The 24,694-nt window shown below is 39.7% G+C and overlaps 1 protein-coding gene across 3 annotated transcripts; it reads right to left on the bottom strand.

Annotated features, from left to right (window-relative positions):
- Nucleotides 1-1,431: 1,431 nt before the first annotated feature.
- LOC141943159 (photoreceptor outer segment membrane glycoprotein 2) lies at nucleotides 1,432-24,438 on the bottom strand. Of its 3 annotated transcripts, none has more exons than XM_074867893.1 (4): nucleotides 24,109-24,438; nucleotides 9,499-10,167; nucleotides 4,347-4,593; nucleotides 1,432-3,316 (listed from the first exon to the last, which is right to left on the bottom strand). In XM_074867893.1, exons 2-4 carry the CDS (start codon nucleotides 10,077-10,079, stop codon nucleotides 3,050-3,052), a joined length of 1,095 nt encoding a protein of 364 aa, XP_074723994.1. In that variant the 5' UTR covers nucleotides 10,080-10,167; nucleotides 24,109-24,438; the 3' UTR covers nucleotides 1,432-3,049. The 3 variants fall into 3 exon arrangements, with proteins under 3 accessions (XP_074723994.1, XP_074723992.1, XP_074723995.1); XM_074867891.1 differs by lacking the exon at nucleotides 24,109-24,438 and adding an exon at nucleotides 14,851-14,972; XM_074867894.1 differs by lacking the exon at nucleotides 24,109-24,438 and adding an exon at nucleotides 14,915-14,970.
- Nucleotides 24,439-24,694: the final 256 nt, after the last annotated feature.

Below are 24,694 nucleotides of genomic sequence, written 5' to 3'. Positions count from 1 at the left end.
GATAAATGTAGAGCAAGTGTTTTCAGTATTAATCAGAAAGCTTTAAAGGAAGAGTATCATAATTGCAATTTCTACATGAACTGTTATAGTGCCTTCACCAGAAACTGAAAATTAAAATGTTCCAGGGTTTTTTTTATGAAGAACTTAATAAAGAAGATAGTTTTATGCATAGGTGAATTATTACTCTGGCTGTTGCACGAATGTATCATTATTAATTCTGACTGGATTAAGCATTAATAACAAGTAGGATAAGAAGTGTCCCCCAAATCGTATTTATTTCTGTATCTGAGCAGATGCTCTGGCTTAAAGGCTTGGCTTGCTAATGCCATCTTCGTCTTTATAAATTACAGAGAATTAAAGATGGAGTCTGCTGCTACCTGAGTTTGTTTTCTTGATCCAGTGGCTGTAATGTTAAATACTTCAGGAAACCCAAACTATTGCAACAGCTGCTGCAAAGCAAGCTTTACAGATATGTAGGGTGCACTTCCACTGTCTGAGGAAGCTAACATACAAAGCAAAGAAGAAAGCATTTATTTTAAAAAGTAAATTTTATCCTGATTACTGTGAAATGAGCTGTCATCTTTTTGTAATATATCTATATTGATTGGGACTCTGTACAGGATAAAGTGAACAATCTAATGGCTAAGTAGTTGCTGGCGATAGTGAAGACAAGGACTGTGAAACATATGTTGATACTCAGTTAATTTCACAAGTGATCACATCGCTAGCCACTGCTGCAGTTTTTGGCAGTTGGCTGAGCGACAGAAGGTTAACTTATCAAATATTAACTAGTCTTTTATGGTAAAATGTATTCTCTCTGTATGAAAGTGAATGAGCTGTGTGGGGGTGATTTGTCCTCATGGCTGCCAGGACACACGGCTGCCTCCCAGTGAGCCTGCTGCCCACCAGCACCCTCAGATATATTCATATCAAAGGTTTTCTTACTGTTTTTGTGGATAGTTCTGTGAAAATGTTATCTCAATGCTCAGAAAGAGTCAAAAGGGCAATCAATAGGAATTCTTAGGAAAAGAAAAGGACAGAAGAGCTATTTAGTTCATAATGTCTTCAGTTCTACCCAGTGTTTGTTTAAAACTAATAAATGGAGAAGAGTGATGAAAATTATCAAAGGTGTGAAATAACTTCTATAGAAGAAAGGGTTAAATAGCAACTTCTTCAACTTGGAAAGATAGGACCAAGAGAGATGATAATAAAGGATTGTAAAATCGGGAGTGACATGGAAGGGAATAAATAAGGAATCAGCTACATCTTACAGCAAGAATTAGGGGGTACCTGATTAAGTTGTCAGGGAGTAAACAAGCAAAGAGGAGCAGTTTTTCAAACAATGCAGAACTGCATTGTGAGAAATTCTGAAACTTGTTGTGGTTTGGATATCATAAACATGAATGAGTTTAAAGAAAAATACTATGCAAATTCATAGATAAAAATATCCTCTGAGATTTATTAAAATACAGTGACACAAATACCCTCTTCATTATATCAAGTCCCAAACTGCTCTTTCCTGGAAGTTGAGAGGCTTTGCCAGGGAAAGAACTGTTTTCTAATGGTCTTGCCTTTTACTTGCCTTTTGCAAAACATCTGCTACAGGCAAACCCCATCTGTCCATTTTTCTTTTTAACTACTTAAGAATAGGCCTAAAATTTTAAGCAGTGAAGCAATTGCATTTGAAATTATGATCATGCATATAGCCTGCTTGAATTACAGTACAAATTATTACATCACACACTTTATTTACAATATATTCTTGCAGTCTAATTCTTGCTTATTCTAGTGTTACAGAAAACAACATTGTTTAGGCAGGTAAAGGAATCTTCACTGTTACTTTTGCACAATTTCAAAAGCAAGAATAGTTCTGCTTTGAATATCCAATGATATAACTTCTTTTACTTGATTATACACAAAGAATGCACAAGCTGTCCAAAGTTATATTCAAACAATGTCTTATTCAGAACAGTAACAAGTAAAATATTTCATTTGGTTTTTTATCCTCTATCGGTAGGTTTTTCCTGCTTACTGTTAATGATGAATTACAGTTGTAGGTCATCCTGTAACTACAAGTGTCTCGGGTGTAGCAGGCTTTCACTCCGTGCATTGACACCGTTCCTGAGCGCTGTACTAGGAACGTGATGGGAGTTCTGTCAGTCTACCTTTGCCTTCACTGGTTCCAAATAATCCCTTATCTTCCAGCCCCTGGATCTATGTAAGTACTTTTGAAATTAGGAGCTTTTAAACATCTAGAATCATCAGTATTTGTTTTATGGGAAATATCTGCTTGGTCTTAAACTTGTGCTATCACATGCTACTTGGAATTTTAAATGTCCTGGCATGAGCTGTCAGTTAGTTTCTTGAGCAGAGAACTTCCAGCAGCTAGTTTTCTCTAAACTATGGAAGGAGAAAAATGAAAAGATACTTCAGACTATTTTGGGAAAAAACCTCAAGAACAGTGAAATATATGATGCTAACTTTCATTGCCTTCAACTCAATTTCACCTAGGTTCTTTTAGAAGGGCTGCAATATATGTATAAGTTCTCTCTATCCTAACTTGGACTAACAGAGTTTTCATTTCATAGTTTTTGTCTTTTTTTAAAGAATCATTTTATCCAGTGTAATAATTTCTTTTGGGATTTCCCTTCTGCTGGGATTTCTACAGATGTAATGCCAGTAATGACAAATTTTGTTGGTACACAGTAGACTAATCCTATTTGGAATATTTCCTTGTGCATAATGATTATTCTGATGTATTCAGACCATGACAGAAGTATGTAAGCAAGGGAGAGTAAGTGGGGAAAATTTCAAAAGTTTGTTTTGTGCAGTGTTGAAAATCAGGGATTTCGCAAGAATTAGTAAAAATACATCCAGCCAAAGAAGTATCAAAAAAGTATGGTTTTGGAGCTGCCGCTAGTCCGTGGTATGTTCAATTGTCTTACTAGTTTTCTTCCCTTTTTTTTCCCCCACCAGTGAAAAATCTGTTAACTGTAAGACTGTAATATGTCAGAGCTACACTTGTGGTGATGTTTCTTTGGAGACTTGCCTAGCTAGCTGCTGGAATAGATGTTGTTGTAACATTGGTTTTCCCACAGTTTGTGTTTCGAACCTCAATGTTGGGGTCATTCATGCCTGAGACAGTGGAGATCTGGTTGGCTTTGCCGAGGTTCTTAATGATGCTGATGTTGTATTTGGCAGTTTCCACAAAGCTGTTTTCTAGTAACCAACCCTCCGATTCACCCTCCAGATCTCCTAGCAGAAGGACATTCTTCATTGCTGTTTGTAGGTACCGGACACCAATAAGTACAGAGAGCTGCAAAAAACAGTTAATGGTTAAACAGAGTTTAAACTACAACCTTAATCCTACCATTAAGTCAGCTTTCTGACTTATTTACAGGCCTAATAATTAATATTGACTAAGGCAGACAAATTCTTTATCCCAGCAATATATCTAACCTCTCTCCCAATTAATTAGATTTTTTAGAAAGAAAAATACCAGGGAGAGATTGATTGATTCTCTCTCCATTCTTCAGGTAGCATTCCCGCTTGCATGTTGTTAGCACATAAATACCTAGAAGTACTCGGGAACACTGCAGCCTCGGAGACTACAACTAACTGGTGTAGAATGGATGATCAATTAATGGAACCATCGGTCACTGGGGAAAAAAAATTAACTTGCAGTCTGCTAGTTTCTATGTTTTTGTTGTTTTTTTTTTTTTTTTTTCCCACTGGCCTTGATTAAATCTTTTTTTTCTCCAAGGAGTTTAATCATTCGTATGTAAGCCATATGTGTCCTACATGTCAATGCATTAAAATTACGACGGACGGCCTATAGTAGAGGCTCAAGCATAAGTTTAGGAAAAAGCCACACTTTCACAGTTCCGTTGGAATCGCGATAAATGTGCCCCGCTTGTTGATATGTAAGGGAGCACAGAGAGCTGGTTCACAGCTTCTTCATGTGCTGCCAAAGGCCTGTTGTTTCCGGCACCAACATCTCACCTAATTTCCTTGCAGTTGTGCCACTGTATGTGTCATCTCGTATCTGATCCCATAAAGGCTTCAGGGAAGGGAATATGCCATAGTCTACTGAAAAAGCTGTGTAAATATACAGAACTATATACATAATTTCTAATAGTTTTCATCTTAAGTGAGATTTGCTTCTGCTCTGGGGACTTTGAGAAAGTTGTCTGTACTAAAGGAAGTCTGGCAACAGTCTTGAAGTGCTTGTGGACTTTATACTACATACCGAGGCACTTCGCATATGTTACACTCTGGTTGTTTCCCATCCTAGAGAGCACAAAGACTCCGATTAATCTGACCCAGATCATTTTTATGAGACTTACCTCAAACAACCAAATAAGCAATGCTGAAATACCAATGGATCTCATAATAGCTGTGTAGTACTCCAGCAGGGCCTCTCTGCACCCCTTCACCCAGATATTGAGCTCCTCTGTCAGAAAATCATAGTTGTAGTGAGCACTGTTGTTTGTCAGCTGGTACTGGATGCAGGGCCGTGGGGAGCCTGGGTTGCAGCAGCTGAAGGGCACTCCATCCACCAAGAACTTCCCATCAACGTTGCTCTTTAGACGGCTGCAACAGGACAGAAAGTTTGGGCATTACAAATCTGGTATCAGCAGCAGATAGTGCCTGTGGTTTTTATAGAAGGATGTAACTCAACACTGCCTCCAATGTAACAAAGGGAAAATGGGAATGTATTTCCAACTGGAGAAGCTACTTACTGCAGGAAAACTGAATTTTTCATTTGCTGTATTTCTTAAGTGTGGTATCAGCACAGTATCTCACATGGTTCTTAGCACTGTGCGTGCAAGATGTGGATTCAGTGTTTACGGAGATGTTGCCTTTTTAGGTATCTGCACTGAAAATAAACAAGTTCAGAAATTGTCTTCAGTATCTTGGTGGAACTCTAATGGAAGTTATGGCCCTAGAAATCCCGTGATTCACTACTTCTGGATTGATTTTCAACACAAGCATTCCTTAAGAGAGAAACTCATACAACTTTGCATGCCACAGGAACCACTGGATATTGTCCGCTGGCATTTCATCATTGTACCCGTGTGCAATGGCTGGGTTGGCACATGTTTTGAGACAAATTCACAAGGAAGTTTCTACTTCTTGTAACTATACTTTTTGTAACTTTTGAAACTGTTTGTATTTATTGCTAAAAATTATTCCTTTCCCTTCCTTACAGGATCAGGAGACAAACAAGTGGGAAAAGAAGAAAGATAAAGAAATAGGATGGAGAAAAAAGTCATAGGATGGAAAGAGAACACAGTCTCAGATTAACTGAGTTTCTGGAAGAGTTAAATGAATTCTTGACATCCATTTTCCTTGTATTGCCTTCTCTTGAGCAAGTGCATCCTTGTGAGGACTTCTGTTTCTAAGTGGGCTCTTCAGAGAAATAGATTTTCCAGAAACTGGAGAGTATGTAAGGTGTTGAGAGATGCTTTCACACTTTGGGGAAGTAGCCTCTAAGCATGTATCTATTTTCATTCTCATTGTACAAGTATTATTTCCTGAGACAGCCCCACAGGTGAGAACCATGGCCTGTTTTAATGAAGCCCATTCCCTTTAACCTTTGTTAGAAAGCCAGAATACATGAAAGACAACTTTCTTAGATATCCAGCTTTCACCATTTGCTAATAGTAGAATTTGTAATATTTTCCAAAACTTATTAACATTTATAAATAATATGTTCCTGTTCCACTACAGATAAGCTAAATTAAAGGGAAGAAAGATGTCACAAGAAGCTCAGGTGAACAGAAGCAGCAGAAACTCTGCAGTCCAGTGTTCTTACGGCATTTTGGGACTAAATGTGTCCTTCATAAGAAATATAGGCTGCTAGGAAGCTCAGTATTAGTGGCTGTGCTGGGATGGCAGAATAATTGCCTTCATTTTATTGCTGTGGGCCTGACAAAAACAACCTCCATTTTTTATTTTTGGGAGTGGTGGTATGTTTTGTTTCGTTTAACATTGTGTCAAAAATATCTTTCTCAAAGATCTTTCCAAGTAAGTCAGGAAGTTCATTTGCCATTTCCCACCTATGAGTGGGTTAGGCATGGATTCCTGTCCATTTTAAAGGCTAGCTCTTCACTTTGTCACCATCATATTCCTGGTAATGGCCATAGAATGAAACTACTGCAAAAAGAACCCAAATAATCCACTGAAACCAGACTTAAGTGTGCAAGCAGTGTAACGGCCATTGGCAAAACAACGCACTGGGAGGGAAACAACGAAGGGAGCTAGAGAGGTACCAAAGGGAAGGCTCGAATGGGGAAGGACAAAAGAAACCTCACAGAGGGAGGCGAGGAAGGCTGGCATGTTGTGAAAGGGAAGTTTTTACATGGGCCAGTGTATTGGGTTTGCGTGGCAAGGTTTTGGTAGCTGGGGGGTACAGGGGTGGCTTCTGTGAGAAGCTGCTCGAAGCTCTCCCTGTGTCCGGCAGAGCCAATGCGGCCGGCTCCAAGACAGACCCGCCGCCGGCCAAGGCCGAGCCCATCAGTGACGGTGGTAGTGCCTCTGGGATAACGTTTTTAACAAGGGGAAAAAGTTGCTGTGCAACAGCAACTTCAGCCAGAGAGAGGAGTGAGAATATGTGAGAGCAACAACTCTGCAGCCACCAAGGTCAGTGGAGAAGGAGGGGGAGGCGGCACCGGAGCAGAGATTCCCCTGCAGCCCCCCGTGCAGGCCCTGGTGATGCAGCTGTGCCCTGCACCCACCGAGGTTAACGGAGGAGCCGATACCCACCTGCAGGCCAAGGAGGACCCCACACCAGAGCAGGGGGATGTGCCAAAGGAGGCTGTGGCCCCGTGGGAAGCCTGCACTGGAGCAGGCTCCTGGCAGGAGCTGTGGTCCCAAGGAGCCCAGGCTGGAGCAGGTTTGCTGGCAGGACTTGTGACCTGCAGGGACCCATGCTGGAGCAGTTTGTGGAGGACTGTCTCCCGTGGGAAGAACCCACACTGGATCAGGGGAAGAGTGTGAGGAGTCCTCCCCATGAGGAGGAAGGAGCAGCAGAGACAACGGGTCATGAACTGACCACAACCCTCATTCCCCATCCCCCTGTGCCTTTGGTGGGGGAGATGGTAGACAAATCGGGAGTAAAGTTAAGCCTGGGAAGAAAGGAGGGGTGGGGGGAAGGTGTTTTAAGATTTGGGTTTATTTCTTGTTATCCTACTCTGATTTGATTGGTAATAAATTAAGCTAATTTCCCTAAGTCAGTTTTGTTTTGCCCCTGACAGTAAATGCTAAGTGATCTCTCCCTGTCCTTATCTCGACCCACAAGCCTTTTGTTATATTTTCTCTCCCCTGTCCAGCTGAGGAGGGGAGTGACAGAGTGGCTTTGGTGGACACTTGAGGTCCAGCCAGGGTCAACCCGCCACAGCCAGCAAAATGCCCTGTGTATTTCAGTGACATGACCCAAATACAGTACAGCATCTAAAATAGTTAACATACAATCTCTTAAACTAGGTCTTAAGATTTTCTTTCGATCCCAAGCATCAATTTAATTCATTTTTTTCTTCCTGCCACATTATAAAGAGGAATCTTCTTTCTACTGCCAACAGCAGTTTCCAGACTTGGGTTATGTCCCCCTGTCATCGTGTTTCCCTTACTAGTGGCGGATTAAAGAATGATGTATCTTGGTACTGTTAGAAGGGAAGACCTCGGTAACAGAGCTGAGGGAGTGAGACACTCACTGCTATTTATTGTTGCAATTCAAAGTTGTTACAGTATTGTAAAGCAAAAGTTGCTTTTCAGGCTGTAAAAAGATGGTTTGTACCCAACCAAAGCAATGATAGGATTATCTTTTGTAACCTGCCTCATCCTCCTACCGTTCCCATTATTTCTCTCCATTTCTTGTCACATTGTGGTGTTGGCAATGGGGATACAGAAGAGAGGGGAGGAAAGAGGGTTATGAAGGTGAAAAGTTCAGTTTTGCAAAGGTTACATGTGAGTTGACAGTATATCCGTTCTCACCTGTTTTGCCTCTTAATCTACCAGGTACTAACTGACGTACGGTACAAGATGAAACCAAAAAAAAATACTTGGTTTCTTCTCCATCCTTTCTGAACATTACCAGTTAGACTTTGCTTCCAACGATTTCATATCAAATGTTTCACTCCCAGATTTTTGGGAATCATAGTATAATTTGGTTATATGCACCAACTTGGATTCTAGCAATCAAGATGAAATTATTCAATTTATATACAGTAAAGGAAATTCTGCAATGTGATCACTTCCTCACACACATTTCACTGGCATATTTTGCCTACATGGGGCAAAAATTAATTGACAGCCTATTTAAAAAATAATGGCAGAGCACAGGTGACCCTACAGAAGAAGACAGTTTAGCTAAGATTCTGGGTAAAACATTACAGTTTCTGCATGTTCTGCACGGAAATAAAAGGCAGTAGATTTTACTTTTGTCCTCACAATAAGATACTACTCTTAAGTTCTGTGGACCATCTTTGGTGTCATGTCACTTTTCAGTGTAGAACCAGGATTGAAAACACATCTTGGGTCAGTCTGGTTTGTGTCACTGTTGTTTTCCAACTTCTCTCTTGAGAACACTTGTTCTAAAGCTTGCTTTATGTCCACAGCCAACTGCCTTATGCATGTTGATGCCCTCTTGTCCGGATTCTCCTAGGTCCTGTCCTCCGCTATATTTGCAGCTCTGTATATACGCTTTGCTATGATGGCAGTTTCAAGTTGCACATTCTGTGAACGTAAGGTCTTTGGCCTTCCATCCTCTGGCTTTATTGTCACTGATTTTTGAGTTCAACGAAACAGAACACTTGAGAAATGCCAGTCAAGCTTTTTGTGTTTGTCTTTCCCAGGAATATGTAGCTTCTATGATCTCATCAGTGAAGACTTTTTTTCAGCTTTAGAAGAATTATTACATATTGGATTGTCTACCTTAAAATTTTTTTTATTGTTACCTTTTCTATTGTCTGTAAGAATTACCAGACTCTTCTTTTTGACTGTATAATTTCACAATTGCTACATCATGTGAAGCACAACCACCACCAAAAATTTCGAGGGTTGTTCTCCTTTTTTATGCAGAGTACACGGTGTTGGCAGTTTCTCACATGTGAACATATAGATTTGAACCTGGGCTTGCAAAGTCTAATATCTTGAAGGAGAAGGGTCTTTCAGTGTTTAGGACTGACTGTGCAATGTGTATTGATAGTACAGTCCTTTTTTTCTTTCCCTTATCGGCTCGCTATAATTGAAATTTTGAGGTAGTTAATTCACCATGCTAAAAAAGGAAAGATACATCTTTGCTTTGCTTAGTGTCCCCAAAAATTTAGCAAAAGGCAACTTTCGACTGTGAATGTAGTTAGCATCTTTTGTGAGTAATGTGGTCATTCTATGGTTCTTTGATTAAGAGACAAAGGTTCAGTAAAAACTAGTATCTACTTTGCCTTCTTGAATGAGTTTTTCTCATAGAATTTTTTGTTATGAATAGTAAATACTTACTCCAGCACTTCCTTGGAAGCCATATTCAGATAACGAGTAGATACCCACTGAATTTCAAACCAGTCTCTAAAGCCGTTGTTTCCACAGCACTGGAATCCAATTTGTAACATATCCACTGTTTTCTTTAAGAAACATCGTCCAGGTATGTCTGTGTCCTTATAGAACTTAATAGCATCCCTCAGTCCCAGATAGAGAGACTCTTCCAGCTCGTTCCTCATGGCATAGCACATGAGAGCACCCACCAGGATGGAGAAGGTAAAACAGAAGGTACATACGATGTATGGGAGCATAACTAGTTTCCACCGAGAAAACTTGTTGGCATCTGAGCAGTCGTAGCAGATTTTGCCACCCAGAAAGTTGATGATACAAGCTATGACCCCTACAGAGATCAGCATGTTGGGGACAGAGTTAATGTCCCCTTTTGCCATCACTTCATTGCGCTTCTTGATCTCTATTTTCAGAAAGAGGCCAAGACTGAAGAGAATGACCCCGCTTACTACAGAAACCCAGTTGAGGATCCATAAGATCTGAGCCAATTTGTCCCTTTTAGTTTTGGTGAATTTTACTTTGAGGACAGCCATAGTCAGATCAGTGTTAGGAAAAGAAGCACAGGTCAAGGAAAGCTCGTAAGTTGATTAGAAGCATGTATCCAAGGCATGCAGTAGAAATCTGAAGAGGAGAGAGAGAGAGAGATTACTGTCTGTTTGACTAAGTATTTATAGAGACTACAGAAAACTTCCTGTACAGTCTCACGCAATTCGAGTCCTGCCAAGGGAGTACCCCAGTGACATTTATTGCTTAAATTTCATACAATGTGAATCACTTAAAAAAAAAAAATTCTAAGGACTGACTAGAGCAATTAAAAACAAGCAAACAGTAAACCCAATGAACTCTGGATTCCTATGGATTTTTGTCAAAAGCAATTTTCTGTGCAGATTTTCTGATGTCTGGAAGTGAGCTGATCTGCTGTCTTTCCCTCCAGAAGACTCAGGGTGCCTTTTCCTTCTACTTGTTGCCTGTAATTTCGTGATCATTCTAGGAATTTATAATACTTAGATTATCATGTCATGGTCAGATTTGCATTCAAAGGTTGAACAAGCAGGACAAACAAGCAGATATATGCAGCATAATTACGTAAGCCTTTTTTTCCATATGGAAAAACCCCATTAAAATAGCACCAGAAACACAGTATGCTATGGCTATCCTTAGTCATTTCATCAATTATGTGCAGTACAATACAATTTTGCTAGCAAAAAGCAGTTTTATTCCTACGCTTATACTAAGATATGATCACGCTGGCAAAAACTGCAGGGGGAACTGACTGTGGTTATCCACAGACACAAAACGTTCAACAAATAGTTAAACTATCAATGAGTGTGGAAGTTTACCAGAAAATATTCTCAAAATTTTATTAAGTGCTATGACCTGAATATATTACTGGTGAACAAATCATCCTCCACCACATTTTTCCACTCGATCTGTCATAAAAGCACTATCATTTTTATGTGAAGTAACATATCACCCTACACAAAAAAGCAGAACATCTTCACACCTTAAAAAAACCCCAGCAGTTTAAAATGCTCTATTTCTTTCTCTACCTGACTGTCCTTCCTTTCTTTCTGAAAGTTCTTATTAAAAACTAGTTTTGGGAATAGCATGATGTATTAAATGAGGCCTATTTAATCCTTTGGGAATCATCACTAAGCCTAACCTCTGTTCCTGCACCTAAAGTTGCTTGCTCTTTCCCTTTGTCCTGAGAACTGTGACAATCACACCTTATTCCAATCCTCCTACCACCTGTAGACTGGTTTTCTTTCCGAGTCCTCCATATTCCAGTCAGAATCCTGAACTTCATGCCTGGTTGCACTTTCTGCAATAACCTTGACTTATTCATTGCCCATTGGAACTGCTTCCATTCTCCCATGTGAAGAAGTCCCTGCAGCCCAAGGGACACCACAATATTTTTTTGAAGGGGAACCATTTGAAAAATGACAGGAAACTACTCATGTGTCTAGTAATTTATATCTTGTATATTTTATTAGCTTGTTTTTGATACACCTGTTCTTACATTATTAACCGTCCTTTAATAACTTCCCTGTGTGATGTACAAACTCTTACTTTTCTCTTCAGAGGTCACAATGATGGGCACAGAATATATTCAGAGAGACTCTTCCCTGCCCCGAGTTTCAAATCTGATATTTCACAGTTTCACAGCTGAAGGAGGACTTCTGTGTTTCAAGGTCTGTCTTCTTTTCCCCAGCTATTAGTGGATCTAAGAAAAGATACCATCTTTCCCAGCACTTTTAACCTTGCTTCTCTGCAACACTACTAATAACTTCTCCTTTGCACCTATCCAGTTATATCACAGGCAGAAAGCAGCTAATAACATCCAAGCTCTAAAAGCTGTTAGAGCTGGAGACAACGTGTTTTTGGTGTATGTGATGTGGATGTAGAACTATGCTGCAGTACTTCAGGATCAAACCATGAACTTTCATCCTCCTTCAGTGCTTCCAATACTTTGTGACTGCCTTTCTTCCACACATGCAAGATAGAGGGAGTCGTTCTTTCTTTCCTCACCAGAAAGTCTGCTCTCAGCATGGTCTTGTACAAATTCAGTAATTTTCATTAAAGTGATTTTATACTGTACAACCATGTATTTATATGATTATACAGTCATCTAATTCCACTAATACAATGGCATTTATAAACAGTAAAACATAGTCCTATAAATTTGGGGAAACAGAGAAGCATAAGCAGCATTATTCTTGTATAATATTTTTAGACTAGTGGACTCCACTACTTAACTTCATCTGAATAAAACTGGTATCAGCTAAAACAGCATGAAAACTACTTGCAGACCAGCTGTACAGAAGCAGGGCTATACCTAGCCACTAAAGGATCCACAGCTGCAGTGAAGCATAACATTGGGTAAGCAGATTGTTGCAGTTTAAAAACGTAATGGTATCCCAGAGTCTTCATCTGTATATGTTGGAAAGAATCAATTCTATTTGTACAGGCGAGGAATAGGTGGTTCCATTCATATTAGGATATGGTAAGATATCTTCATGCATTTGAGTATTAAAATGTTTTAATGCCTGTGAGATCTAATTAATTCACGTTGCATTTATTTTCATTTACAGAAGAAACTAATTCCCTTCAAAACTATTCATGTTTCTTTATCTCTTGTACAATACATAAAATAGCATGCAAAATGCACAGTATTTTTCCTAACTGGTCTTATTTCCAAAGGTGTTGAGGCCAGCAGTTCCCTGACTTTAAAAACAGGGTCCTAATTTTAATGATTGTTAAGGCTGATTATCAGCTATGGTTGAATATTGATTGTGATCATGTTGTGATAATCATATTGATTATCATGGTGAAATACTGATTATCGATATACACCTCTGTACAAACAAGTCCAGAGAACAGTCATTTATAAAATGACACCACTTTCTTCACACCATTCTTCTAGGGTATCCTTCAGACCTCATTTAAAAGGATCATGTTCTGCTGGCACAGAATTAAGCCTTCATATGAATTCAGCCGACAGCCTGTCTGCTAAACCCGGAGACAGTATCTTTGATTGCTTCACCAGTTAAGCAGTTCATGACTTGAACTTAAATAGCTCTAAATGGCTGCTGCAAATAGGTTTATCTGACCCTGATACTCAGGTCTCAGAGCTCACAAGAGAGAGAATCTGTTGTGAAATTTCCTAGCCGCTGATATGCAGTTCACGTTCAAGGGCCAGCATATATGAGTACATCACTCACGGTTCATTTCTATGAAATACATGTATGTATTTGCAAAATGCCTCCGAACTGTTAGGCACACACATAGTTACAGTGTCACTGAGAACACCCTACCTCCAAACATCTTTTGCTCTACCCTTTGAACAAAAGCTGTAAACAGTTCTACCCTTACTTAAAATTCACCTACTCAAGAGGCATTGCTGATTTTGGAAGATGTAAATTGGAGACTTTCTGTCATATTCTAGCCATAAAGAAATTTGAAGCTGAATTCCATAAGCAGAGATTCTTTCAATCTTGTGTAGCTATTCTGATATAGCTCCCTCCCCCTTTTTCAGATGCCTAAATTTAAAAAAATTAAAAATTTATGTGCAAGAGCAACTCTTTTCGTAAATCCTTGCCTCCGGTAATTCTCATATGGTATTTCCAGCCTCCTTGGTGCAATTTTGGTAATGTTATAAGGTCAGATTTCATCGAATATTCACACTCATCTCACAGAGGTACCCATGCCACAGTCCTCCAGCAGTATAAGGTCTTCTATTTTGTATGAGGCACACTGCCAGAGGAAAGGGAGGAATGACTGGTTGTTGTAGTGCAATGACCACTCGTCGACTGACCCTGGCTGCCACTGATACACCTGGGATTGCACAAAGCATCTTTCGGACAACGGTGCTTCTCATGAAACTTTGAGTGCATTGAGTCTGGGACAGAACAACATACCTACTCTGTTCCTGTGTTTGCAGCTTCTACATGGACATTTCTCTTGAGATGAGTTTTTCCTGTGCTAACAGTTTACTGAATTTATTTTAGATAATGAGAAGACTCTCTTCCCATCATAACGAATTTTGTAAATACACCATAACATTATTCTTTCCCTAACCGTTCAATGAAGTATTGAATATATTTATTAACATAAGATGTATTGCAACACGCATACTGCCGTGTAGTAGCATTTTTTGAGCACCATGGAGAAAGTTCTTTATGAGCTAACAGTGTCATTGTCTTGCTCTGCAGTATGTGTCTTCTCCAAGTTATATTTGGCAGTGGGCTACTGTAAAACCACAAACGCTCCTAGCAGTAGTAACACCTCTATCAAAGTTCTTAGAAACACACCTTACCATACATGAGCCACTCCAGCGTTATGAAGCTATACACACAGACATTTTTTCCCCAGCTATGAGAGAGCAAGCTGGATTTTATTCTTGAAAGGGAATAATAATAAAGGGAGAAAGGGAAAAATATTTCTTTCAACAGAAGCAGCCCAATAAATGTGGAAATCTCTCCCATATTATCGATACTGGTCTCAAGCTTTCCTTGTCTAACTCACTTCAAACACAGCTTCCATTAGCATACGGTAGCTTTTTGCTTCCAAGATGCCACCTACCTGTTCCTTTGCTATCAAATTCCCCTAAGTACATAGAACAAGACATAGCACAGCTATTTATTTGTTTATAACATTTACTTATTAGATGCAAACTGTCTAAAGAAATTTGACTTGAAGTTTTGTCACAAGCAAACCACATCTTATCTTACCCATTTCACTAAAATCTGCGATTTTAGCTAAACACATATTCCTATCTGTGATATTGTAAAAGAAACCACTAACCTGCTTCAGAGGACTGAACAGGATCTCAAAACTGGTAACTTGCTGAATACAGGGGAGAAGATACCTGGATCAGGCATCCTAAGGAAGACTGAAGTCCTGATTTCCTGATGTCTGCATAGCTCTTCTATCTTTACAGTGACTCACCAATGGAGACGGAGAAAAAGACTTCAACTCTCCTGCCTGTGCTAATCTCTCATCTCTAATCGTAGCTAAGAGATTTATTACAAGGTTCTTAGGCCACCAGGTTAAATCCTGCAAAACAGGCCAATTAACTGAGTGTGAACTGAGATCTCACCGACAAAATGGATTTGTAGTAACTTTTTTTACCTTTTTACACCCCTGAAGTTTGGCCTAGTAAGTAACAGAGACTGTTCTTCAGTACCTGCTAATGTCTTCATTAGTTCTGAATTTTTTCTTGACAATAAATATGGGTCCAAGAGAGAGAAGAATGAGAATAATGAAACTTTGTGCTTCTGTGGAAAGGGAAAATCTATTTTAGGCAATCCTCATTTACATTCACTACTATGTGCTTTACCTATCATTTCATATTTTGTTGCTTTGGGTGGAATTGTCTGTCCTCTGTGTATTGACTGTGACTGTGTCCAAGAAAGGAATTCAAGTAACCAAGAGCAATTGGATCATCCTGCATGAGTCACAGTAGATTCTGGTTTGGGAAGCTTTCCAGGTTTAAGAACAATCTAGTAGACTCTTAAAAGCTTTATCCCAAGCCAGAAGCAAAAGCACCTTTTTCTGAGCCCCGCATGTGGCAGTTTGTGGGATGGACATGGCTGGGTTGAACTGGCAACAGCAGTGGCAACAAGCTGAGCCTGCAGCAATGCTTGATCAAGTTAGTGGTGATGTTAGTACCAGAACTGAATCGCTAAGCAGGACCAAGTTTGGTCTATCAGGTCCATAATACATCAGCACAGCAGAGAGAGTTCAGTGAGCACACATGACTGACTGCAAGGGACCCTGCACCAGGGGTTGTAATGCATGTGAATATTCTCGGAAGCATAAACTGTCCTCTCCCAGCTAATGACGAGCAATAAACCGATACCATATTACCGTGATTCTAACTCTGTGCTCTGGGAATACGCCTGCTTATCTAATTTATGGTCTCATGCTTTTGTAAAGATAGACACCCCTCTGCATGCATCAGTATTATCACATTTATTATCAGGGAAAGGTAAAAGATTAATTATCAGTGCAACTCAATCTATCAAAGTCTTGAATAAAGCAGAGACTGGAATACCTAACTACAATATTCTGGGAAGAAAAAACAATTAAGACTTGTTCACTTGCCAGAAGTCATTTCATACATTACTGCATGGAAGAGGGAAGCTCCTAACTGCCAGTGTCACTCTGTGCCTCCACAGGGTGAAAAACCCCAAGGACATGTCCCAGCAGGATAAAGTCACACAGTGAAATTCTCTCCCTTTACAGTTTTTCTGATACAATCAAACTCATAACGAATGTTTACGCTGAAAGCTCCATCCAACAATGCATCGTCTAGTACCATATGGCCAACTCATAGAGAGCTATTTCCTTGATGTGTGTGTGGGGGTCTCTGGGGCCATACCGGCTCAATGTGCCTTTTGCTGGCAACTTCAGTTCAGAAAAATATAATTTACCATGCCTTCACCCTTTTAAAGAAAATATCCTAAAGTAGGGCTTACAGCTTTCTATCTTGCTTATGTGTTGATGTACAGCACATCCAGGAAACTTCAGATCAAGAGCGTATGTGATACATCTGGGACCTGTTGGACCTATTGCATATGGGCCACACAAATGTTTGCATATGATCAAATATACCTCAACTGCAGTGAATTAATCCTATGCCCATGGATCATTCATGCTTTGGACTTGCTGTACTCGTACAGACCCCAAGAAATATGTTAGATCTGTTCAAATGTGTACATTTGTGTACAGATCAATGCTACTATATTCAACAGGTACAGTATATTCCTTGTGGACAGCAAAAGAACACAAATGTACACATTTACCTGGGATTTTTGAGCTATTGCTCTGGCTGGGATGTGATACATTAGAAATCCTAGACAAACTTCTGAAGTCCTTTTCTACGCCCAGAAAAAGTTAAGGTGTGAAAACTCCCCACATCTGTGGAACTCCAGACATATGTTATCCCTGAGTATTAGAAAATGTTATTGCTTCAGATACCTACTAGTAGAAAAATGTACCTTCCTTGTTGTTGCTTTGCAATATAAACCTAGTACTTGCATGCACAAAAGAAAGCAAGCAGAAGATGGCAGTGCTGCTGTATGTAGTTTTTTCCTGCAATGCAAAGTAAGAAGCTTTCTTTTGTGTTAGAGAGATTAGAGGTCACTCACACAGCTAGTGGAAGCTCAGGAATGCATCATTGTAAGAAATAATTTAAATCCAATCTTAATTCAATTAGAGGTTAATGCTACCTGTATTTTTTGTTCCATCTTATATTGGGAAATGGTTTCGTCTGCAAAGTTAATATTAAAAGTTGAATTATTCAGAAATTAGTTTTGTTTTATGCCAATCTATAACTAACCATGATGCACTTTCTTACAGACCTGCTGGGAAGCCTGGACACCCAGACCATAATGATAGACTAGCATTTTGTAACTCAGCAGGAGTAGTTGTACATGTGGGTCTGCCATCTAGATATCACCCACTGGCGTAGAAAGAAAACACACACTTTCCTGTTAGGAGTGGAGATTGCTGTGCTGCGGCTTTGGATCTGAAAGAGGTAAATTTAATAGATGTTTGGCCAATTACCTATTTGTTCAGTACCGTTCATATATAAGTCCACAAGCAAGGAGAGATGTGTTATGAGCCTAATTAAACAGCTAAGTTGGGATGACACATCCTGCAAAATTTAATTTCACATCTAGTTTCCAAAAGTTGTTTTATTTTTATATTTGAATGGCTTTCCATTTCATCTTGTATTTAATGCAAATGATAACTAATGATTCGAGATTTTGGAGTAATGGGACTAAAAGTGGAGGCACTCACTAAGTCTGACACAAGCAGGTACCTTACGACTTTTCTTTAACATGTCAGTGCTTCAGAGGGAGAGTCCATATTCAGGAAGAGATTCTCACTGATATTGTTAATGGGGAGAGGGTATGAAAAAGGGAATTCAGACCATCTGCTTTTTTTGTAAAGTTGTGAACCACATGGCAGACACTGAGAGGCGTAAGTTATTAGGCAAATAGAAGCAATTGGGTCTTTGCAGAATATTTATCTCTCAAATACATGTAGGTGATTTTGGTTGTTTTAGTTAGATAAAGATACCTAAGTTAAATCTCAACATGTGAAATTCTTATGAAATTGCAGTTGGCAGAGGGAATGTCAAAACTCAAAGGCAAGAGGTAATGGGGAGAGACAGTAATTTAAAAGAACCCAACTTGTAAATTAGAATGCCAAAAAGCTTATTGCAAACTAAGTCAATTATGTGCTTTTACAACTACAGTTGTACCAGAAGGCCTGCTGTACTATGTCCCATGCAAAATATAAATACTGTAACTGTAGCTCATTTAATTGCCTGAAGAACAGAGCAGCTTCAATGAATCAGAAAAAGAAGTATTATAATTTTCATTTTTCAGATGTTTAAAGGTTATAACAACATGGATGCTGGAGCCAGCCTCAGGCAAAAAGGAAAGTATAGCAGACTTGCATGAACTGCTTTGCACATGTACTGCTAGTCTTCAGGGCTCCTGTATATTCCGGGAAACACCATGCAGGTCCCTATCAAGTTGGCTCTGATTTCAATCCATAGGAGCTGTACTGTCCATAACCTCTGAGTCATCCACTCCTGACTCATGGTGAGTCATTACAAATGGAAAACTAAGGCACAGAAATAGTGTATTCACCTTAAAATCAGACCAGCAGTCTATGATAAAGTTGGAAAGCGAACCTATATTTTAAATTGGTTGGTAACCCAAAACCTTCATCTTGGCTCTAACTTTTTTTTTGATTACCAGAATCCATCTTTATGATCTTATTCATAATTAGACCATGCAGCAATCTTGCTTTTCACCTTCGTACCTTATTCACTATGGACCGTACCATCACAAGCCAGTCATCAGGAAGCTTTTTGTAGAATGGAATTATACACATATTATAAGGGGTCCCAACAAAATTCCTCTTACATAACGAGGTAAAATTTCCTTTTTCTATTCCATACCTCAGAGGATCAATACTTTGGTGCACTACACTGCCAACTGACCCTTCTTCCCCTAGCAAAGTAGTCAGATATACACTCTCACATTTCTCCTCGAAGAGACCTCCTACACTAATCAGGAAGTCTCCGTATTCTCACCTTGTTATAAACCTGATGTTGGTGCTGTTTTTCACTCTCTAGACACCATCTGAATGGAACAATGTTACTCAGGACATCTTGTACTGAATCTGAGACTCTTTTAGAAAGAAAAGACAGTTACAAAAAACCCCCAAACCCGCAAAGTTTCTGAAGATGTCAAATAGACAAAAAGCAGCATCTAGACACAGTGCTCTTACAGCTCTCCTGAAAAAGATCCAAGATCCCTCTGTCCCTTCAGCAGTGACTTCATGCTTATTGACACTGTGTCTGGAAGTCATGATCTATGAAAAAAGATGGAAGGAACTTGGTTTTCTACTTTAGAGAAGACTGATGGTGAGAGGTAAAAATAGTGTTCAAGTAATTTTAAGGTAGTTGAACGGAGAAAGGGAATAAATTCCTTTCATGATAGGAGGAAAATGAATGGGTGAAATCTTTCTTTTAGTGAGAATAGTAAACAGCCCATGAGAAAGCTTGATTTCCATCAACAGAGTACTTTTAGAAGAGGTTGACGAATACTGCCCAGGAATGTTGTAGGGACAGTTGGTCCTTCCTTGGAAAAGGCTGAACTAGATGTCTCAAGGTCTGTGATTTTTCATTTGTTATGAACTGGATACCTGTTTAAACATCTTACAAAACTTTGTAAGTGCTATCCTATCTTTGGTCAATACTTCTTTTGCTCATTGACTTTTGCCTGAAATGTGAGCTTATAAAATGTGTTTACCTTTCCACTCTTCAGTGACAGCACTGTTTCCACCTCCATTTATATATTAATTTTTAGTTCAAATTTTCAACAAATTCTAGGATTTGGTGGATGCGCATTTACTGACTAACCAAACTTATGAATTTTCCATCTCTTGGGAATAAATACTTATGAAGTCTGTGCATCTTGCTATTTATCCCCCCCCTTTTATTATTTCTTTCTTTTTCTCTCTTATCTTTTCTGACAATCATTTGATTTCTGACTCTCCAAAAAATTTTCTCCAAAAAATAAGCAGAAACATTATTCAGAATTTCTGAGTCACACAGAAATAAATAAATAACCCAAACACCCTGCTGTCTAGGCAAAGAAGTTCCAATGAAAATATTTGAAATTAAGGAGTCTGTACTTCACAGAATGAATCATCTACTCCCATACATATTTATTTGAAGAAAATAACAGCAGAGATCAGAAGGTCTTACACGTTGTCCATCATGTCACCCTTCTCCATCAGCAGATATATGAATAAGTTTGTGTATAGGTGTGATTTTTAATTTTTAAAGAGTCTTTGAAGAAACGTTAGATCATTCCTTTCAGACAAAATACACTGATGAAAATTTTCACATCTCCCTCATCCCACAAGGAAGAAGATTTCTAGGAAAGCAAACTTATTTTTCCATGATTATCCACTATGAAGCCTAAGAAAGCAGAAGTTGAAGCGCTAGAAAGTTGTGTTCCATCTACAGACAATCCTGGAAGTTCTGATCTAGTTCTTTAAACAAGAAAGAAAGAAAGATATCAGGAGTTTATACGTGGGTATATTCTCAGTCTCTGTTCCTTCTTAAATAAAAAATCATAAAAGCTAGGGCTGTGTCCAGTTGTGTCCAGAAATAGTTTTCAGTCACTTTGGTCTTTACATGTTTGTTTCTACATTTTTAAAATTCAGACCAGTTCTATTTAATGCCTCAGGTGACTGAATACTTATTATTAAATATTGAAACTATATTAGACAGGTAAGAACATATTTACAGGACTGGGAATTATTTTTCATGCAGTCAAACTTACCAGTAAGTTGTATTGCCATGTACATTCCAGCATAACTAAATTTTTACCTCTCTTTTTTTTTTTTTTTTTTTTTTTTTTTTTTGTTCACAGATTTCCATAGCAGCTACTCTGTTATAATAAAGTTTGGTCAGGTAAGCCTTTGGAATGTGGAGTAATTTCTGACAGTAATCCTCCTGCTCTCCAACTTCAGAGTTCTGCCCTGTAGTACTCTTCTTTTGTCTCCTTGCAGTCTACTGCCAAGTTAGACATTTAGGATTGAACTAAGACAAGAGACGCTGCTTTACTGATTTACTTGGCACCACCTGAGATATTTAAAAATCTTCAGAACAAAGGCAGAGGTGTCCACCATTTGCAGGGGTTTACAGTTGACTAACTTTGCTAAATAACTTCATTTTCCCCCTATTTTGGAATTAACAGATTAAAGTTTCTGCTGATGTAATCTTTCTGACTTCAGAAAAGTTAAATCAGTAGACAATTGTTTCCCAATACTTGTTCTTCCCCATTCCAAGGTGAAGTTCACCTCTTGGCAAGATCTGAATCTTTGTTGATGCAAATAATGTTTTTCACCTTCCTGTGATTTTAATAGTTTATTTATAAAAGTAACATTTTTGGTATAATTTTTGATAAAAATGTTAACTTAATTTCAGTGTAAGTGTTTCTCAGGAATAATGAAAGCAATGTAATAGTTTCAAGAAGAAATATTTAGGTATACTGTTTACATACACGGACAAGTAAAATGTGCATATGAGAATTCATCTTCCAGAGAATATACATTGTAGGAATAGACTCAGAGATCTGCAACAGACTGGAGTTAGAAGCTCCTCTTCTTTCCCCTTTTCTTTCTACATAAATACTAAAATGACTAGATTAATTCACAGCCATATCTGAGTTAAATGTTTTTCTGTGCTAGGCTACTGCACTTGAATGCTACTGCACTTGAATATGCTTGCAAGAGCTTTCTGGTTTTATAGGAGGACCTAGGACGCTCATTATTATTCCATGCAAATTCAGAGGTGGCTCTTCACTCACATATGTTTGATATATTGATTCAAAGGCTGCATGATAAACTCCCATACAAAAAACACAGTTACATCAGAATACAAGAAATACCCTATAGGGTCAGACCAGTTAACCACCTGGCCCTCTAGTCTGTCTCAAACAGTAGATACTATTTAGATAAGAGTAGATACTATTTAGAGGCACTTTTTACAGTTAATCCCCCTTTTACACCCCTTGCATCCAAAACTGTTGCTAATGAGATGCCGTGGAATACCAGATAACTACCACACAAAGCCAAATATAGCAACAAAATACAATCGGTTAAAAGATTAGAACAAGGTTATAGTTATACTGCAAAAAGAGGCATATTTTTACATTGAGATAGCCAATTAGAACTCACAATGTAAAACCTGAATAAACGGCATAGGACAGTTGTTGGCTCAGGATAACTTTTTCCAGACCCAATCAACACTATGCATCTAAGCTTAACTACCTGTACTACCGCAAGAAAGCTACAGTTGCTTGATTCCATATTGACATAAAGAGAGATTTTAATGTGTTGTGGGTTTTTTGTTTTGGTTTTTGTTTTTTTGGGGGTTTTTTTTGTGTGTGTGGTGAAGATATTCTGCAAGTTTGCACTGACAGAGGAAATGCTGGTATCTGTTATATTTACCATCATCTTTGAACTAAAAATAGTAGAACAGAAATCCTTGAAGAACCTCTTGGTATATTTCTGGAGCACTGAATTAAAAAAGATTAGATCTTTTCTGTAGAGACCTCCTGCACTTAAGTGGAAACAGATTTTTCTTTTGAGAAGACTCAGTTTATTTTTTTCCCCTGCTTGACTTTTATTTGAACCATTCAGGTTTTGTCTACTTAAGAAGAGTCCACAGTAATTTGAAAACTAACAGATCACTTAACTTTAACCAATGACAAAGGGAAAGGCTATTTGGTCTTTTAAAGCTTGCAGTGTGCATGCTGACTTACAGTATGCTAAGAAGACATGTAGTTATGATGTGATTTCCATGATATTGTGCATGACAATGTGGTTATATTAGATAATGAATGAACTTGTGAAGTTACAAAGGGATGAGAGAAACTAAACTATGCCCCTTGGATTAGCAATGATAAACAGGTAAACAGACAAACCAGATCAACAAGTTTGTTAAGGCCTTTCCATTCTCTTTAATCGAATCAGAAAATTTTCCTGAAGAATTGTACACCTCAGGCAATACGTCAGTTATTTAGAGAACAATAAAGTACTCTTCACAGATGGATTCATATTCATGAGCTCCCTGTTACATCTAGCACACAGCAAGTTTTGTCGGCAGTTCTTGAAATAAGAGGTGGTTAGAGCATTCATCTACCCTCAATTATAACCTGGGAGGAAAAGTACTGTCTACTTTAGAGGGAATGTGAAAAAATCGTTCAGTGCATAAGAAGAATAGGTATAAGGAGCAGGCCTATCCTAGAATAATTGTTACCTTTGCCATGCCTTTAAGACAGGTTTGGAAGAATATGTAGCTCCAGCAGAATATTTTCTATCTGAGAAATTGTAAATGTCTATCAGAGGTAAGCAAAACTCATAACTCCTTTTTGCAACTGGGGAAAAGAGGTACTATTGGGGGGAGGGTGGGGGTGGTGAAAGCAACCGTCCCCACCTATTTCAATCAAGGTTGGTTCATTTCCATTCACAAAATGAACATTTCTTCCTATCAGCTTTCTTATTAACTGCTTCAGTTGTTAGTTAGAACACATTAGACACACACACACACATTCTCTCTAAAGAGGAATATACGCTTACCAGCAGTGCTTATGCACACCACCACGGCTGGTGACCCGCTGCTCGGGGTAGTTCAGTTTGTGAATGAAGCAGCATCAGGCTGAAGATGACACTGAGCAAGTCACAACTGTTTGGGTTCAGTGTTAGGTTAGGTTCACAGCTCCCACTGCTGGGTAACTCATTTGTCAACTACAACTAAGATCTTCCTAGTCACAAAGCAGCAGCAGGAGATACTGTTTTCTAACCTTACTCTTTGACTACGAGCTCCTTGTGACGAATGAAGAAAGGGCTTAAATTATTCACAGTATCATAAGATTATCTGCCTGACAGTAGGGTAATAAAAGATTTTTTTTTTTTTAAGGAAACTTCACATGAGGGTAAAACTGCGGTGTGTTTACTTACTTCATACCAGCTGCTGCGAGCACAGCCAACCTGTCCTTCCCCAGGCCAGGTCTCACGTAGGGGCCGGACGGATCCAGCCTCTGCGTTGACCCCGTGGGCCACAGACGCGTCCTGTGGGCTGTGGCACACGGGCACCCACCGACGAGCGCCCGCTCCATCGCCTCAGGGGGCTGGGGAGTCGCCTGGCAGAGCTGGAGCCTTCTGTTCGAAGGGCGTTCCGGCCTGTGCGGGGGGCACACCGGCCGCCCCCAGTGCCACAGCGCGGAGCCCAGGGGTGACAGCCCCGCTGTGTCATTAGGGCAGCGCTTGCCCCCCCAGGGGACACAAGTCCCTCAGGCGACGCGAGGGGCCCGTCTCCCCCCGCCCGGTCCCCCCCCCGCCCCAGCCTCTCGTTCCTCAGCCCCCCCGCACGGCGGGGGCAGGGCGGCAGGTCCCGGGCACCCCCCCGCCAGGTGCTGGCGGCTTCGCCGCTGAGGCCCGGGGGTGGCCGAGCCCGGGCTGCTGAGGCGGAGGCCGGTAGCGCAGCGAGGAGGCAGCTCCCCCCCGGGAGCAGAGCGGGCGCTGCAGCGGGGAGCGGCCCTGCGGC

This window comes from Strix uralensis, chromosome 4, assembly GCF_047716275.1.
Source record: "Strix uralensis isolate ZFMK-TIS-50842 chromosome 4, bStrUra1, whole genome shotgun sequence".
Lineage (NCBI taxonomy): Eukaryota > Metazoa > Chordata > Aves > Strigiformes > Strigidae > Strix > Strix uralensis.
This window is presented reverse-complemented; position numbering and strand designations above follow the sequence as displayed.

Coding starts and splice junctions, on each gene's coding strand:
- LOC141943159 (XM_074867893.1), bottom strand. CDS start 10,079: ATGGCTGTCCTCAAAGTAAAATTCACCAAAACTAAAAGGGACAAATTG. Junction 4,594..9,498: donor GCTTCCAAGGAAGTGCTGGA/GTAAGTATTTAC, acceptor GTCCTGTTGCAG/CCGTCTAAAGAGCAACGTTG. Junction 3,317..4,346: donor TGCTTATTTGGTTGTTTGAG/GTAAGTCTCATA, acceptor TGTTTTTTGCAG/CTCTCTGTACTTATTGGTGT.